The sequence below is a fragment of the Eptatretus burgeri genome, chromosome 2 (assembly GCF_056783735.1).
Source record: "Eptatretus burgeri isolate ZD-2024b chromosome 2, Ebu_testis_v1, whole genome shotgun sequence".
In the NCBI taxonomy this organism is placed as follows: Eukaryota; Metazoa; Chordata; class Myxini; order Myxiniformes; family Myxinidae; genus Eptatretus; species Eptatretus burgeri.
In genome coordinates, this window is record NC_140962.1 from 148,661,905 (window position 1) to 148,680,327 (window position 18,423).

Sequence of the window (18,423 nt, forward strand, 5' to 3'; positions counted from 1 at the left end):
GTGTTGTGGCCAATTATGCCTATATGTGTTATTTCAACTCAACAAAAATAAAAAATTTTATGATATTATTTTTAATCTAATATAAATGACTTATGTTGGTAAAGATGGTTCTATCTTTGGTGTATCTCAAGAACTGGATATTGATTTATCAAATTATTACACAAAGGCACAGGCTGAACGACATAAATATAATATAACCAAAAATATTAACATGAAAAATGCTTATAAATTAAAAAATTATCCAAGCCCGACTGACGCGAATGACTTGGTGAGATTAAGCGATTTATCACAATATATATCCTTAAATAAAACAGCCGTGTATTCCAAAGATACAGAAGTGTTGATATTATCTCCAGGTCATACAGAATTCACAGTTCGAATTAAAATAAATTTTTATAAAGAAGGGCGTATCGTTTGTATGAGAATAGAACAATGGGGGTATGATATGAATGATTTAGGGTATAATTGGTCATTTAAAATTAACCTCGAAGACCTGGAACAATTAAATCAGTCTCGTAAGGAAGAATATTATCCACTTGGTATCGAGAATGAGTTTTGTGGGGCTACGATTAGTAAACAACAAATAAAAGAATTTAATAAGGGTAAATATAATAATGGTTTTGCCCTTGTTTATCTCATGAAAACAGAAAAAACAGGATTATATATAATAAGTAAGGAAATACAAAATGATTTAACTATGGGAAGGTGGGGAGGTGTTTCGTGCCATAATATTGTTCTAACATATATTTCTAATACATAAATGACAGCAAGAAGGCTTCAAGAAAATTATCATTTCTGTGTCCAAGCATACCTTCAAGAAAAGGGTATTCGGTATTTTAATAAATATGTTCTACAACATAAGAATGAGGTATTTTCAATAAAAGATTGGCATTATGCTGATGTTGATAAACCGACAACTTTAGATTTAATTAGAATGTTAAATAATGAAAAAATTATAAAGTTAAGAAAAGGTAAGGCTCTTTTAGAAATTCAAAAGAAATTTTATTGGTTTCCTGTTGTAAAAAATTATTTTGGATACAGGAATAACAAGAAATCCTGATGAATATATGTATAATATTCTATGGGGTGTAAGCGATTCAAGGATAGTAAGGGATGAGGAAGGAGTTGAAGAAGAGAGGGAAGAGGAGGAAAAGGAGAAGAGGGAGAAGAAAGAGAAGGAGGAAAAAGAGAAGAGAGAGAAGGAGGAGAGGGAGGAAAGAGAGAAGAGAGAGAGGGAGGAGAGAGAGAAGAGAGAGAGGGAGGAGAGGGAGAAGAAAGAGAGGGAGGAGAGGGAGAAGAAAGAGAATGAGGAAAAAGAGAAGAGAGAGAGGGAGGAGAGGGAGGAAAGAGCGAGACAAAATAAATATCAAAAAATGGAAACCAGTGAGATTAAAAAAGATTAAGGGTATTACAGAAAATAACTCAACCCACCGAGGAGGAAAACAAAGAATTGGTAAGTCTATTTGCAATACTTTCGACAAGACTATTGACATCGACAAGATATGGATTTTAATTCAAGTTTTTCATTTTTTTTTTTCTTAAATAAATGGGGGAGAGAGTGAAGGCATTTCTAAGGATTCTTTATGTTTTAAAAATCAAGATTCAAATGTGCATGTTGGAAACTAAAAAGGTTTTTGCACTCTGCAGGAATTTTTCTCATAAATAAATGAGTTATTGTCTCAAATGTAAAAAGAAAACTAATACTAAAAATATTTCATATATTAAAAGTAAAAATAACAGGGTTATACAAAAAGGTATATGTTCGGTGTGTGGTTCAAAAAAAAATCAATTTATCTCCCAACACAAACTAGGAGGAGATATCCAAAAGTTTTTATCAGGAAGTAAATTTACAACTACTGGAATACCAGGGGAATTACATCTTCCAGGGTATTCTTTCTGTGGCCCAGGCACAAACTTGGATAAAAGATTAGATGAGGCAGACAATCCTAAATCCTGGAGTCGGCCTATCAATAGAGTTGATGAAGTGTGCATGAGACACGATATTGATTATGGGAATACCACAACGTTGGAAGAAAAGCATGAAGCCGATAGAGAAATGTTGTATAATTTGTCTCTGATACAAAATCCAACCTTGAGAGAAAAAGTTGATCGGTTCATTGTGAAGAAGATGATCAGTGCTAAATTGAAACTTGGACTTGGAAATTCAAAACACTTATAGGCTCTAATGATGCCATTAAGACTGAAGAGCAATTAGCTGATGAATTACATAAACCAATATTCACAAAGTTTCAGAGAAGGAAAGTTTATTCCAAGGAAGTAGATTATATCTGGTCTGCTGATTTGATTGAACTCAATAATGATAAGGGGTACAAGTATGCTTTAACCGTTATTGATTTGAGGAGTAGATATGCGTGGGTTGTACCATTAAAAACAAAACAGGTAATACTCTTATGTTAGCCTTCCAACAGATATTTAATAAAAGTAAGAGAAAACCTAAAAAATTGTGGACTGATGAGGGTAGGGAGTTTTATAACAAGACATTTATGAATTTTCTAAAAAATAACAGTATTACATTATACAGTACCTTTAATGAAGGGAAGGCAGTTGTTGTTGAACGTTTTAATCGTACCTTAAAAGAGAGACTGTATAAAAAATTCACACAACTCGGTTCACAACAATGGTCATCTTTTATTCAAGATATTGTGGATAAGTACAATGACACGATTCACACGTCAACAAATATGAAGCCATCAGAAACATTTACAAAATTAAAATATGAAAAAGAGATTAATGTCAGAAAACCTAAGTTCAAAGTTGGTGATATCGTAAGAATATATAGGTGGAAATCTCATTTTGAAAAAGGTTATACGAAAAGATGGACCAACGAGCTTTTTAAAATTGTTGATGTAATAGATACGGTTCCTTGGACTTATAAGATATATGATTTGGAAGGGGAAGAGATTTTAGGTTCATTTTATTCACAGGAATTACAAAAGACAAAGATAAATTGAAATTTTTTGACTCCGCCCTTTTTGGCTCCACCCACACAAGCCCCCGCCCACACAAGCCCCGCCCACACAAACCCCACACAAACCCCACCACACACCCCCCACAAGCTCCAATAAATTGAAATTTTTGACTCCGCCCCTTTTTGACTCCGCCCACACACGCCCCTCCCACCGAAGCCCCGCCCACACAAACCCCACACAAACCCCACACAAGCTCCACACAACCTCCACACAAAAACTCCACACAAGCTCCACACACACAAACCCCACACAAGCTCCACCCATATTCATCATATTCACATAATTAGTGATTAGTTAATTAGTTCCCCACACACACAACATGTTTATTTAATTAAAAAATTATCCACCCATCCACACAAGCTCCACTCATCCACCCATCCCCCCATCTCTCCACCCATCCATTTATCCACACAAACCTCATCCACAGAAGCCTCATCCACATTCACCCCTCCCACACAAGCTCCACCCACATAAACCCCTGCCCATATAAACCCTGCCCACATAAACCCCTCCCACATAAGCCCTGCCTACACAAGCTCCACACAAAAACTCTACACACATAAACCCCTCCCACACAAGCTCCACCCACATAAACCCCCGCCCACACAAGCCCCACCCACACAAGCCCCACCCACACACACACCCCGCCCACACAAGCCCCTCCCACACACACCCCACCCACACAAGCCCCCACCTAAGCCCCGCCCACACAAGCCCCGCCCACACAAGCCCCACCCCCCTCATCCCCCTGTGCGCCCCCACCTTTGACCCACCACCTCCCTCATCCCACCCCCACCCTTCCCCACACACACACATGGGGAGGGGAGGGATGGGATGAGGGGTGATGGGTCATTGGGGGAGCGCACCTACCCCCTACCCCCCCAACCCCCCCCTCTCTTTACATCTCTTTTATTCTTTTCTTGTAATTCAGAATCAAGTAATTGTAAACAAAACAAATATAATTTATTAATATTGAAAATATTAAATATTCATTTGCGAGAATGTACAATCTTTCCCAGCAATCTTCTTCAGATGCCTTGTGATTTCGAAACTCAGACACCATATTCTGTTTTGAAACAAAAAGTGGATAATAATTAGGTTCTATAAAGATAATTACATGGTAATATGAATAAGCCTCGTTGACCACTGAATTAACACACCAGGAGCCTGTCATCCTTTCAAGGTCAATAAAATGAATTCCAGTGTACTGACAAAACCACGTCCAAACTAATGATGCAACCAACATAAGGCGACATTCTAAAGAGAGAGTGATATTAATAATAATTCAGAAATATTTACCTCCAGAAAATCATGTGTTGTACGAGTGATATTAATAATAATTCAGAAATATTTACCTCCAGAAAATCATGTGTTGTACAAGATTGCTTCAACAGCTGATGTTGTGCGATAGTGCTGAAAAAAAAAAAAAAAAAAGTCAAGGGTATAGATGAAGAGACAGACAGGGAAAGCAACACACACACACACACGCACACACACACATACACACACACATAGACACACACACACGTGCCTCACCATTGGTTTAATTCATTCGAGATCAGAGACCAGTCATTATAAATCATTGGCCTCTTCAATAAGAGCAGAGAGAGGTAGGTAGAAAGACAGACAGAGAGAGAGGCACACACACGTGTCTCACCATTGGTTTAATTCCTTCGAGATGAGAGGACGTGATAAGACTTCATGCCACTCATTGAAAATGTCTTTCAATTCTCTTCTAAAATCATTGATCTCTTCAATAAGAGTATTAATTTCATGAACCACGTCGTGATATGTGAACTCAATTTCTTCCAATGCCCTGTCAGGGAAAAAATATATATATATCAGAATTATCATGATTTAATTAATAATCATTTGCTTCATCGTTCAAAGAGAAAAGCATACACAAACTTACCAACTCTGTAGTGGGCTGTTGGCTTCATCGGAAGAAATATCGTCCATGCCTCAGTTGTAAAAATGAAAATCCCGTCTGGCAGAAACTTTGTCTGGCGAACCGCTTATAAAGCAACGATGAGGAAATTGCTTAATCATTGGGTGTGGGCACAGGAAATGACAAGCTTCTCTTAATGATCTCATCTGGCCACCGCCCGAGTTGCAAATCGTTTTTGGGCATAAACCACGCCATAAAAGTTTTGATTCAAATGTTTTCAGTTCGTGTTCTGAGATAAAATATAAACACGAGACCTTGTCTCACAGAATAGTTCCTATTTTTTCACAGCATGACAGTCCAAAACCACTTCCTCATTCACACAGCACGGCCGTGTCAAAAAACACTTCCTCATTTTCACGGCATGAACTGAAAACATTTGAAACAAAACTTTTTTTCTGGCATGGTTTATGTACAAAAATGATTTGCAACTCGGGCGGTGGCCAGATGAGATCATTAAGAGAAGTTTATCATTTCGTAATGGCACAAAAGGGGTATCTTAAAAAATATAAAGATTCAAATGTTTTGTTTTTCAATATTTTAGATGGGGATTATTGTGCAAAGAAAATTAAACTATTGAAGGAATTTGAAAATGAACAAATGTTTATAGGTTCAATGAGTGAGCTAAACAATATGCATTGGTTATTTGATAAAGAGTGCCCCGAGGCTTAGACGTTTCAGATATTTCTTTAGAATCACCTTTAACAAATCTTTATCTTGTTGTATGGGCTATTTGAATAGAGAGCCCCTAGGTTAAAAGGGAAATAAAAAAATGACCGTTTTTACAGCCATTTTTCCCTGCTGTGCAGGGGTTTGGCCTTTTCTTGAGGCAATGTTTTATGGCCAGATGCCCTTCCTGACACCAACCCTGGTCGCCTCTTACGACACACAGGGATATGGTACACCTATTCTAACCGGGGCATACACCGGGACCAGTACACTGGCACTCATTTCGCCGACCTCGGAAGGATGGCAGGCTGAGTCAACCCCCTGGTGTTAATTCAGCAGCCAACGGGATTTGAACTCAGGACCCTGGGATCCCAAGCCACCACCCTAACAACTAAGCCAACACCAGGCTCCAGGTTAAAAGGGGAGACAAATAAATATACCTTGGGCTAAAAAGGGGATTTATTTTTTCAGGGAAAAAAAAGAAAAATTTCATGGCTGAAAATCCCCCATTCATTTACATGGGGAAAAGTGAGCCAGAACCAGTATTCTTTCCCTACTGATGTGTTTGAAGCTTTTAGATCACTCTGTCATAATAAAAATTGTTATGGATTAGATCCTGCCCACTATTTCACAGCTCCTGGTTTAGCTTGGAGTGCAATGTTGAAAATGACAAAACAAGATATAGATTTAATCAGTGATGTGGATATGCTTTTGATGATTGAGAAGTCCAAGAGAGGTGGAATATCACAAGTATGTTCAAAAAGATATGCTAAAGCAAATAATAAATATCTTCCAAATTATGATAGTGAAAAAGATAGTAATTATTTGATGTATTTTGATGCTAATAATTTGTATGGATGGGCAATGTCTCAATCTCTGCCTTATGGTAAATTAGAGTGGGTGGAAGAAAAGGATTATGAAAAGGCTTTGATGAATATTGTTATTTCTTCTCAAGAGGAATTGAATGACGAAGAAGAAGGTTATTATTTTGAAGTTGATTTGAGGTACCCGAGTGATCTTCATAATAAGCATAAATATCTTCCTTTTGCATGTGAGAAAGAAACTCCAAAGAAAGAATGGTTAAGTGATTATCATAAAAGTTTTAATATTAAAGGCAAATCAACAGAAAAGTTATTAACAACATTCTATGATAAAGAGGGATATGTTTTACATCAGAGAAGCTTAAAACAGTTTTTGAGAGAAGGATTGAGAGTAGCTAAAATTCATAGAGTTTTAAAATTTAAACAAAGTCCTTGGGTGAAAAAGTATATTCAATTTAATACAGATATGAGAGCAAATACAAAAGTAAAATTTGAAGGGGACTTTTATAAATTAATGAATAATGCTGTATTTGGAAAGACTATGGAAAATGTTAGAAACAGACAAAACATTAGATTCGCAACATCTTGGAAAGAAGCTTCGAGATTGATAAATAAACCAAGTTTTGAGAGAGAAGAGGTTTTTTCAGAGAACTTTTCTGCAATTCATATGAAAAAGGAAAGTATTGTAATGGATAAACCAATTTATATTGGAACAGCAGTTCTTGATTTATCAAAGATATTGATGTATGATTATTTGTATAATGACTTAAAGAAAGAGTATGGTGAAAATGTTTCATTGTTGTATATGGATACTGATAGTTTTATCCTAGATATAAAAACTGATGATGTTTATGAAGATATGAAGAAAAATATTGGAGTATATGATACAAGTAATTTCAGCAAGAAGTGAGTTATTTTCCAAAAAGAATGAAAAGGTTATTGGTAAGTTTAAGGATGAGTTGGGTGGAAAAGTAATGAGTGAGTTTATTGGATTGAGAGCAAAGGCATATGCTTATAAGTATGGTGAACAGATTGATAAGAGGTTAAAGGGAATAAAGAAATATGTAATAAAGAAATCAATAACTTTTAGAAATTATTATAATTGTTTGATGAATAAGAAAGAAGAATATAGGAAAATGAATACAATAAGAAGTTATAAACATAACATATATAGTGAAGAAGTAAATAAAAAGGCATTAGGAGCCTTTGATGATAAGAGATTTATTTTAGATAATGGAATAGATTGTGTTCCATATGGATATTGTATGATAGAGTGTATAAAATAGATTATGTTTTAACGATGGGAAGATGGGTTAGGGTTTTTCAAGGGCTACACTTGTGGTTTTTCACAATATATAAATGGTTAAACCAAGTATTAATCAAACTAAAGAGTGGAGAAAATCTCAGTCTTGGTATATAAATGGAAAACATAATGAATGTGAAAAATATCAAATAAGTCTTATTGAAAAAATAACTAAAACAAAGGTAAATAAAACAAATAAGCGAATTAATTTAAAAACTAGTAAGTTAGAGGATGTAAAGAAAAAAATGAATATCCTTGAATGGACTGTAAACTTTGATGGTTATCAATTGAACAATGAAAAAACAATTTACTATAATCTCAAAATGATATGTGGCTCAGGAGGTGGTCAGATGAGAGCATTAAGAGAAGTTTATCATTTCGTAATGGCACAAATGGGGTATCTTAAAAAATATAAAGATTCAAATGTTTTGTTTATCAATATTTTAGATGGGGATTATTGTGCAAAGAAAATTAAACTATTGAAGGAATTTGAGAATGAACAAATCTTTATAGGTTCAATGAGTGAGCTGTTCAACCCCCAGGTGTTCAATTCAATGAGGTTCAACCTCCAAGTTAAAAGGGGAGACAAATAAATATACCTTGGGATAAAAAGGGGATTTATTTTTAGGGAAAAAAAAATATGAATCGCTGAAAATCCCCCATTCATTTACATGGGGAAAAGTGAGCCAGAATCAGTATTCTTACCCTACTGATATGATATGATATATGATGCGCTATATGATATGATGATATATGATATGTGATACATGATGTGATATATGATATGTTGATATATGATGAGATATGATATGATATATGATGCGCTATATGATATGATGATATATATGTGATATATGAGATATGATGATATATGAGATGTGATGATATTTGATATATGATGATATATGATGTGCTCTATGATATGATATATGATTTGTGATATATGATATGTGATATGATGATATATGATATGAGATATGATGAGATATGATGATATATGAGATATGAGATGTGTTGATATATGAGATGTGTTGATATACGAGATACGAGATATGATGATATATGAGATATGGTGATAAGATATGATGTGATGTGATTAGAAAGATGTGGATGCAGATATGTGATATATGATATGATGATATATCATATGATGAGATATGATGATATATGATGATATGAGATATGATGATGTATGATATGATATGTGATATATGATATGTGATATATGATATGATGATATGCGATATGATGTGATATATGATATGTTGATATATGAAATCGTGCTATATGATATGTGATATATGATATATGATGATATATGAGATATGATCTATGATATATGAGCTATGATGATATCTGATATACGAGATATGACGATATATGATGATATAAGATTATGTGTGAGGTATGATGATATATGATGAGATGTGATGATATATGATGATATGAGATATGATGATACATGAGATATGATGATATGATATATATTTGTATGATGATATATGATGATATATGAGATTATATGAGATATATGATGATAAGATATGATGATGTGATGTGATGTGATGAGAAAGATGTGGATGCAGATTTTGCGATGGTTGTTGGATCAGCTCAGTCCTGGTCGCTCATGGAATTGTTGGTAAATCTCCAATGATTTCTTCGGTATCACCGGTCCACTCAAAAGGGTAAATCCGCATTGGTTTCTCCCATACAATGGTTCACTCAAAAGCATTTTTTTCTGTTGTTTGGTCCTCGATCCAAACTTCAAGAACTCTTTCCATCCTTTGAATAAGGGGATCACAGGTCTGGAACGACACTTTTGCACATTGCTGGCAGGAACACTTGCATGGATATTTGACTCACGTTTACCGCACAGTCAATTAATTGATCCGTAATGGCGGCCCACAGATGCCGCACTTTCACCTCTTGTCAACGTATCGAACAACTCGGTTTTTCTTCTTTTTTTCCCCACACAATGTCATAACCTTTCTCAGCCTTTTGGCACGATAAATTTTGTCCATCCTTTTTACATTTGGGCACCATTATTAACTGTTATGTATCCAACGGATCTTTTCGATCTAGCATTTCAGGATCTCAGTTATGTCACTTCCTGTTCGATAATGATTCATTATTGAACATAACTTTGTTCCTGTGTGCCGGTCTGATTACTCCAATTAACAGGAGGTGAGAAACAAGAAAAGGCTCGTAATGGGAGGTAATCATACACGTGGATGCAAACAATGACTCATTTTAGCTCAAAAACAAACCACGTTTGGCCAAAATGAAATACCGCAATAACTAAATCTGAACACAATAGGTTGCCCGTGATTGGTCAAAATCGGCGAAATTAGAACCTTAGATTTTTTAGGGTTAACTGTACTGATGTACTGCTCTAATGAATCATTGAATTAGAAAACCAGAATCAAATGCTGTGAGAAATACCGAATGGAAATTGCCAAAAGCAAAGTTATGTGGAGTACAGAGAGAGGGTTGCAGGTTGAGGCTGAAGAAGTGAGCTGGAGAGGGATAGGTGCCTGGGGGCGGTCGGTTGGCATGGAAAGAACTTTAGTGATCTTCGGTCATCCCAAAAAGTTCTGAAATCCTTTTTCCCAGCCTAGCTTCCATAATTTCACCCTCGCTCTCAAGCAGTACTCCGGAGGTACAATGAGCATGGATTGCAAATCTTAGCTGGTGGAATGGAATGAGATTGCCAAGGTTACTGGCTCCACCTGCTGCAATATCTGCTCAATTAATTTTTCAGTTGAATTCCCCATTCGACCAATACACACTCCAAATTTTGCTCATTTGAGGTGAGACATTTACTAACCCATCGGAGATGGGTACCCTGCTAGTACTGTATATGCATGAAATGTTTACGCGAGAGAGATTGGGAAATTGCTGATTCCCTTTGGATTGTGAACCATCTTGGATAAACAAGCACTTTTTACTGGCTTCTGTTGATATAACAACCTTGTAATTGTCTTAATGTTATTGTCTGATTATCAGAGAGAGAGCGAGAGAAAGCCATCCCCCACTTGTTTTATTGTGTACAATGCTGTACTGTATGTACTGTGTTTATCGCTTGTGCTTTGCATCTGTAATAAATTCAACTTTGGACTCGACCCACCTTATGGTTGGACATTGTCTAATTAAGGAACCTTCGGGTCTTGTGACACTTGACAAGAGAGCAAATAGAGTTGGAAAATAATTAAAGTGGAACAGAGTGAAAGAAATATAAAGAGGAAATTAAATAAAAGAAAAAGGAAAGAATGAAAAGGGAGAAATATGGAATTTGAAATAATCTGAAAATGGGGGAGGGGGAGGGGGAGGAGGGGGAAGAACTCCCTCCACATTTCCCTTCACTTACAAAGACTTCTCAACTTGTTTTGATCCAGCTCCACCATATCCAGATTCGCCACCAGCCCTTCTGGGGAAATTAGTGAAGATGAACAAAAATTATAAGATGTGAAATCAAATTGTTTTTGTGTTTATAAAGACTGTTTGCCTTTTAGCTAAATATCTAAACACAAACAACATGAGGGGAGGGAGAAAAGGGGGTGAAGGGGAGGGGGGGAAACAAAAATGGAACCTCCATTTTGTATTAAAATAAAATTCAGTTTTCATTGATGCATGAAGCTAATTTCACAGCATCGTTCTTGCAACACGATCCTCCACTGCACTGAAATTGAGTGTTTGCTTGTTGTTTTGTTGCCCGTGAATCAACACCAACGTAGCGTGTAGTGGGGTAGTGCATGTCACTGAACCGCGTACGTAATACCGAGGCATTCACTTCACCTTCCCGCGTCGCTTACTTTGATACATCACGCGTGATGAGGGTTGTGGTCGAAGTTTCATCAGACTTGAGCATGTAATTTCTGAGAAAGCAAATACAAATTTTGGGGGACAACCCCCCTGTAGACCACCTCAGACCTCGATTTTTTTTCTTTTTTAAGGGCACGATAAACTTTAGCACATAGCGGGTGATGAAGGTTGTGGTTAAGTTTCAATAAAATCGAATGTATAGTTTCAGAGAAGAGGTTGCAAATGTTTGTGGATGGACGGATGGACTGACCATCACACAAACTGCACGGGGGGGGGGGGGAATTAGGGGAGGAAGGGAGGGAGTTGAAGGGTGTGGAGTAAAATACTTCGGCCTTGACTTGATTGATTTGAGAGGGGGAATTTAGTCCAAATATTAAATTTATTACGTGCAAAGTTTTTCTAAGTATTGTTCAATCATATAGTTGGAAAAGGGTCAACTCACCTGAAATAAACTCTTTATGTATATAACCTGGAAGCCTGGTGTTGGCTTAGTGGTTAGGGTGGTGGCTTGGGATCCCAGGGTCCTGAGTTCAAGCCCCGTTGGGACACTGAATTAATACACCAGGGGGTTGACTCAGCCTGTCATCCTTCCGAGGTCGGAGAAATGAGTACCAGTGTACTGGTCCCGGTGTATGCCCCGGTTAGAATAGGTGTACCATATCCCTGTGTGTCGTAAGAGGCGACCAGGGTTGGCGTCAGGAAGGGCATCCGGCCATAAAAAAAAACATTGCCTCAAGAAAAAGCCCAACCCCTGCACAGCAGGGAAAAATGGCTGTAAAAACGGTCATTTATATATATATATATATACCCTGGGAACATGAAAAAAAAAATTGATTACAGTAGAGATAACATGTATAGTGTATAGATGAGACAAAGAACCAAAATAAATGATCTCGCTCTCAACGTCACCGTATTTTGAAATTGGAAATTGTGTCGACTCCGTCACCATATGGAGGCTGCTAAATTTATTCACATTGCATTGTGGGTCTATTCAATGCCAAAATAAAAGGAAATTTTTTTTTTTATTATTCACCGATATCTTTGGTAGACGAGCAACCAATAAAGACAACTTGGATAACAAACCGGAGAAAAAAAATTAGTTTGCGTTTAACACATGCTCGAGCCGTTACCGCAAACCAATGACGATCACCACAGAGGTGTTTGTCTGATTCTTTGAATAACTCATGATAAGCATGGTGTTGGCTCAGTGGTTAGGGTGGTGGCTTGGGATCCTCGGGTCCTGAGTTCAAGCCCTGTCAACTGCTGAATTAATACACCAGGGGGTTGACTCAGCCTGTCATCCTTCCGAGGTCGGTGAAATGAGTACCAGTTCCAGTGTGTGTACTGGTAGAGGGGCACTGCATCAGCGACACAGTCGCGCTTCAAGAAATGATAGCTACCCCGGCAGCTAAGCTGCCATATGACCACAATACCTCATGATGACAGTACAGTAGCGCCAAATTCAAACGAAGAACTTCAGTGTAAATCAAGTGGTGGTGTTTGAGATTTCTTCAAGTAGTTGTATTTATAGTGTTGACACAATTTCGTGATTTCAATTTTTAAAAAACGTATTTTTGAGTTATTTAGTTTTCTCAAGTTCTTCATTCGTTCTTTTCGAGGCATTGCCAATTTCATATTACATGATGAGGGCACTCGGTAGAACGCATACCTCCACCACACAATTCCTGATCCACAAGAACATATCGGGCCCAATACATTTTTGAGATATCATGCTATGTATCGTTTTTGGCCCGATCTGTCAATGGTGAAGAATCACTTTTATAATTAAATAATTCTCGTATCCAGATACAGATTCGGATCTTCACCAAAATCGAATTATTCTTCATTGTTACACACCCAACCTGCCCACCAAATTTCATCCAGATCCGTCCACAACTCTTTGAGATATCCTGCACACAAACAAACAAATGAAATTGCTCGTTGAGCAAGGAATTGCCGGAATAACTTTGTCATATCTCCATGATCTCTGAAAAAACAAAAACCTGGAGTTTGATCTTTCAAGGTCGCCAGATTTGCCTTGACCTTGTGACTTCAAATAGTGGCAAGCTATGCATGCGTGAGATCAAACCTCCCTGGAATGAAACCAATAACAACGAATTTAAAACACTTTCAATATTTCCCCATTATGAACATAAGACATGTTTTTTTTAATCCAATTTTTTCTAAACTTTGAACAATCTTGATGGATCTTGCCGAAAGAGGGTCCAGACCAATTATGAAGTCATTCTGGCTGATGGTTTCTGAGATGATTGAACAATGTGCTGAAATAAATCTAAAAATCATAAATATTTAGCTTGTTACATCAATCGAGAAATTATCAAAAATAATATTTATTTATTGATAAATAAGTATTATTATTGATCACAAAAATGAACATATGGAGTAGATCTATTTAGTACAAGTACCTGTATTCGTGAATCTTATATAGTCTGCTGTATGCTGAAAATAGATTTAATTCATAAATCCTATTAGATCGAATAATATTATTTTTTATTTCAAAAAAATCACATTATATTTGAGAAAAAGAATAAATACATCAAATACAGCAGAAACTATAGCCGTAAGAAATAAATATTTGAAAATAATTAACACCAAGACCGACTTTGAGTATTCGTCTAACGAAAGCGGCTAGAACGAACTACTCAGTTTGCTGTTGACTTTGTTGATGGTGCGATTCTCAAATTTGTGTTGAACAAACTTCTTCTGTAAAATGTGTTGGTTATTGCCATGGTAGCCAGAAGTGGCTGAACCAAATTTCATCATTTTTGGCATATAATAGGACACTCATACCAAGATACCACATGCCTAATTGGAAGTCAATCGGGATCGAAATTTGAAATTTTTGACCCGACCCCCCCCCCGACATTCGACCCCCGACCGCTAAGAAGGGTGTTGGTGTGACACCCCAATGAGACATAGGGTTGGATGCAGAATTGGAAGAAGCAAATTTTGGATCTGGTTTGAAGTCGATACGACCATTTTAGCGGACGTTATTGCGAAAATAAGAATTTCGGTTTTTCAGTGACCTTGACCTTGACCTTTGACCTAGATTCACCAAAAACGACAATTGTCTAAGTTGGACCATGGCTGACGTCTGTACCCAGTTTGGTCATGATCGCTGAAACGGTGTGGCTGCTACAGGGTAAACAAACACACAAACAAACAGACAGACAGGGGTGAAAACATAACGTGAGGTAATTACGAGGAATAACCTGAGGAATTACCGGGAGGTAATGATGAGTATACACAACAGGGGAATACCTCTGCACATTTCATTGGTTGAATCCGAATACGGGGGGGGGGCATTTTTGCGAAAGTGAAGCACCTCTCAATCGCTTGTTCCGTTTGCCAGGCGGCAAGGCGAGCGGATTGCAAAGCATTTGATACGGAACGACTGGCTTGCAAAGCGATAGCAAGCCGCTTGCAAAGCGGTCAATACGGAACTGCTGGCTTGGAAAATTATAGTAAGCCGCTTGGTAAAGGAACACATAATTTGTCCCAGTTTTTTTTTTTTTTTTAGTCTGACGGATATTTTTAAAAGTGAGGCGGCACGCAGCGCAGGCGCGTACGCCTCCATCATGGCAACAGTATACCGTCAAGATGTTCAAGCAACCGTCGGAAACTCTGCAATGACGTCATGTGACTCATCACACGGAAGTGACGCAACCCTTACTAAATAAGTTAAAATCCTTTCATTCTTTATCTATCTATAATTCCAGCAATGTGTGTGTGTGTGTGTGTGTGTGTGTGTGTGTGTGTGTGTGTGTGTGTGTGTGTGTGTGTGTGTGTGTGTGTGTGTGTGTGTGTGTGTGTGTGTGTGTGACCGCTGTATCTCGACAACTACTGCTCCGGTCTAATTGAAATTTGCCAGGTATATTGCTGGGGCCCTGAGTATGTACCTTTTCAAGGTTTGATATTAATCGGACAAGTGGTTCCCAAGTTATGGCCATTTATTTACCAAACCAATGACAGGACACGGTGCAATGACGTCACGATTGACGTCACTTTTTTTTTCTTTTTGCACGTACGGGCACGCACTAGTTATTAACCTCCGCCATCGAAGATCGGAGGTTACTGTTTTCACCCCTTTCTGTTTGTTTGTTTGCTTGTGAACAGTATTACGGAAGAACTCCTCGACGGATTTCGACGAAACTTGGTGGGGGGGGGGGTGAGGCATGGTCCAAGGATCATGCCATTAGATTTTGGATTTTGGACCCCCCCCCCCAAAAAAAAATTTAGAGAAAAAAGAATCTTTTTTTGCATTTCTACATGTTTTAAGTGATTTCCAACGCCCCCCCCAAAAAAAAATTGTTCGAGAAAATTTTTTGGGGGGCATTTCTACATGTTTTAAGTGATTTCCAACTCCCCCCCAAAAAATTGAGAAAAATATTTTTTTTTTTGCATTTCTACATGTTTTCAGTGATTTCCAACCCCACCCCCCAAAAAAAAATTGTTCGAGAAAAAAATTTTGCAATTTTTTTTTCAAAATTTCGATTTCTTTTTTTTGCATTTCCACATGTTTTAAGTGATTTCCAACCTCCCCCCCCCCCCCAAAAAAAAAATGTTGGAGAAAAGAACTATAACTGTCAGCACTGTTGACATTTCATGAATAAGATACAAGGTTCACTTGAGTGACCCAGCAGTATTGGCGGCGGAGGTTTTGCACTCTACCGAGTGCTCCCCCTCTAGTTAACAAATGAGATTATACGTTTGTGGAGAAAGTTAATGATGGAATGAAGTCTTCAAAATTGCACTTATTAAACAATAATTTTGTACTTTAGTATTTTACATTGAAAAATCCCACAACTTAATGGATACATTATTATGCACAAAATAAAACGAACCGGTACAAATCATCACATTACCCACAATACATTTACATTCACAATGAGGCCTACACCCGCACAATGACAAATGGGACCAACACGCAGCCCACGTGACCCGTATATCTTAACCACAGAGTGACGTACTTGGCCACACGTGTTTTCCCCATCGCACCTTCTACAGTCTCCGCCCTCCTTCATGATCAGAGTGAAACAAACACGAACCGCAGGACAACATGTCCGATTAAAACTTGATAATTCCTTCACCCGGTCACGGGTACAGAAACGTTACCTCTCCCGCTGATGACAAGGTTGATAAACGTGCAGCACTTGGACGATTGATCTCAGAGGGAGGAGCTTCCTCGGATGACGTCATGAACGACGCGATGACGCAGTCGCGCAAGACGTGTACGTCATCTCCCGCGCTTTCAAATCCTACAGCACGTCACATTAACCTACACATCCTGCTGTAGTTGTTTTTCGCGCTCCTCCTACAGTCCTGGGCCAATTACATCCAGACTTGCGAAATGGGATCAGCACGACCCCAATTAATGTAGAGGGGGTGTTTTTTTAATCTTTGCTGGTGGTCTTGGGGGTATTCCTGTAATCATCCCGGTCTTCTCCACAATACCTGGGAATACTTTCCATAACATTTGTGTATGCGTTAAGGACTGTCGGTCAGGAACATATGCTTCCACCAATTAAAGTCCAGTGTGACCTTCAAAGTTTGAATCGATTTTCCTTCAACCACACTTTCATGGAGATTGTTCCAATCCTCTGAGTAAAGAACTTGCTTCTGATATCCAGTCTCGACCTGTGTCTATGCAGATTGAATGTGGGTCCTCAGGTACTTTGGTGGATTGCCCTTGTGAAGAACATCTCTCCTGGTATTCTAACTTCACCTACCATGATCGTGTGAACTGTGATCACGTTACTTCTTCGTCTGTGATGAAGAGAGTGGAGGTTGAGGTCTTGTCATCGATGTTCAGTTGTCACACCACGTAGCTCTGGAACCAATCTTGTTGTTCTTCACTGCACCCTCTCCATTTTGTATCTCATATTCCAAAGGATATTGCTATAATCAAGGTGTGGTCTATCCAGGTTGAGTGGACTACAGGGAGAATATCTTTTATCAAATTTGTCAATGTCCTTTTGATAATTCCAAGTACCTGGTTTGTTTTTGGTGCAGGTGCTGAAACATGTTTGTGGAATTTGAGCTCTGAATCCATCACCATCCCCAAGTCCTTCTCTTCATGTACTTCCTGGAAGTCTATTCCAATCATCTGAGAAGCAGTCAATGTATTTGATCTTCTGACATGAAGTACTTTGCATTTGTTTGAGTGGAAAGGGAATTGCCATTTATCAGACCATTTGTTTGCTTCGTTCAAATAGTCTTACATCGAGATTTTAGTGTCATCAGTAAAAAATATCCACAGATTTTATGAGCCCATCTGGTACATCATTGAAAAACAGCATGAACATAGAAGGTCCCAGTAAACTCCCTTGGGAGACTCCACCTCCAACTGATTTCCATTCGGATTTCACCACATTGATGTCCACTCGTGTTCTGCCGGGCAGGAATGCCTCAATCCATGTGTGTAGCTTCCCTTCAATTCCACATGCTGCCACTTTTTCAAGGAGCCTTCTGTGTGGTTCAGCATCGAATGCTTTATGTAAATCCAAGTACATGATTTCCACAGGATCTCCGGGGTCAATCGAGTCAGTTCCTCAAAGACGCAAAGTAGTTGAGTCATCCATGATCTGCTGGGAGTTAGTCCGTGCTGGCTGTCCGCAAACAGATCATGTGTTGTCATGTGCTTCACCACAGCATCCCTCACAACACTCTCCATGATTTTTCCTGCCACCAAAGTGACGCTTACAGGGCAGTAGTTTTGAGCAAGGTTTTTTTTTACTCCCTTTCTTACGGATCAGGGTGACATTTGCAATCCTCCAATCTTAAAGTAAAACACCCTCATCAAAAGATTTCTGGAATATCAGTCTCAAGGGACCTGTGCTGGTGTTAGCCATT

The 18,423-nt window shown here is 38.1% G+C and overlaps 1 protein-coding gene and 1 long non-coding RNA gene across 9 annotated transcripts in view; both read right to left on the reverse strand.

Moving 5' to 3' along the window:
• LOC147033506 (vespryn-like) overlaps positions 1-16,840 on the reverse strand; it is an 81,578-nt gene extending 64,738 nt beyond the window's left edge. For 4 of the 8 annotated variants that reach the window (XM_085856364.1, XM_085856360.1, XM_085856357.1 and 1 more), the window contains exons 1-2: positions 16,542-16,695; positions 11,096-11,155 (exon numbers count right to left, since the gene is read on the reverse strand). In XM_085856364.1, the coding sequence (XP_085712490.1) occupies positions 11,096-11,132 (37 nt within the window). In that variant the 5' untranslated portion in view covers positions 11,133-11,155; positions 16,542-16,695. Of the gene's footprint in view, positions 1-11,095; positions 11,156-16,541 lie in introns of all 8 variants that reach the window. The other 4 variants (XM_085856331.1, XM_085856352.1, XM_085856339.1 and 1 more) reach the window with 4 other exon arrangements.
• On the reverse strand, positions 3,888-5,642 carry LOC147033508 (uncharacterized). The gene is made up of 3 exons (XR_015051565.1): positions 4,648-5,642; positions 4,346-4,403; positions 3,888-4,056 (listed from the first exon to the last, which is right to left on the reverse strand). It is a non-coding gene; the product is annotated as an uncharacterized LOC147033508 (long non-coding RNA).
• Positions 16,841-18,423: the final 1,583 nt, after the last annotated feature.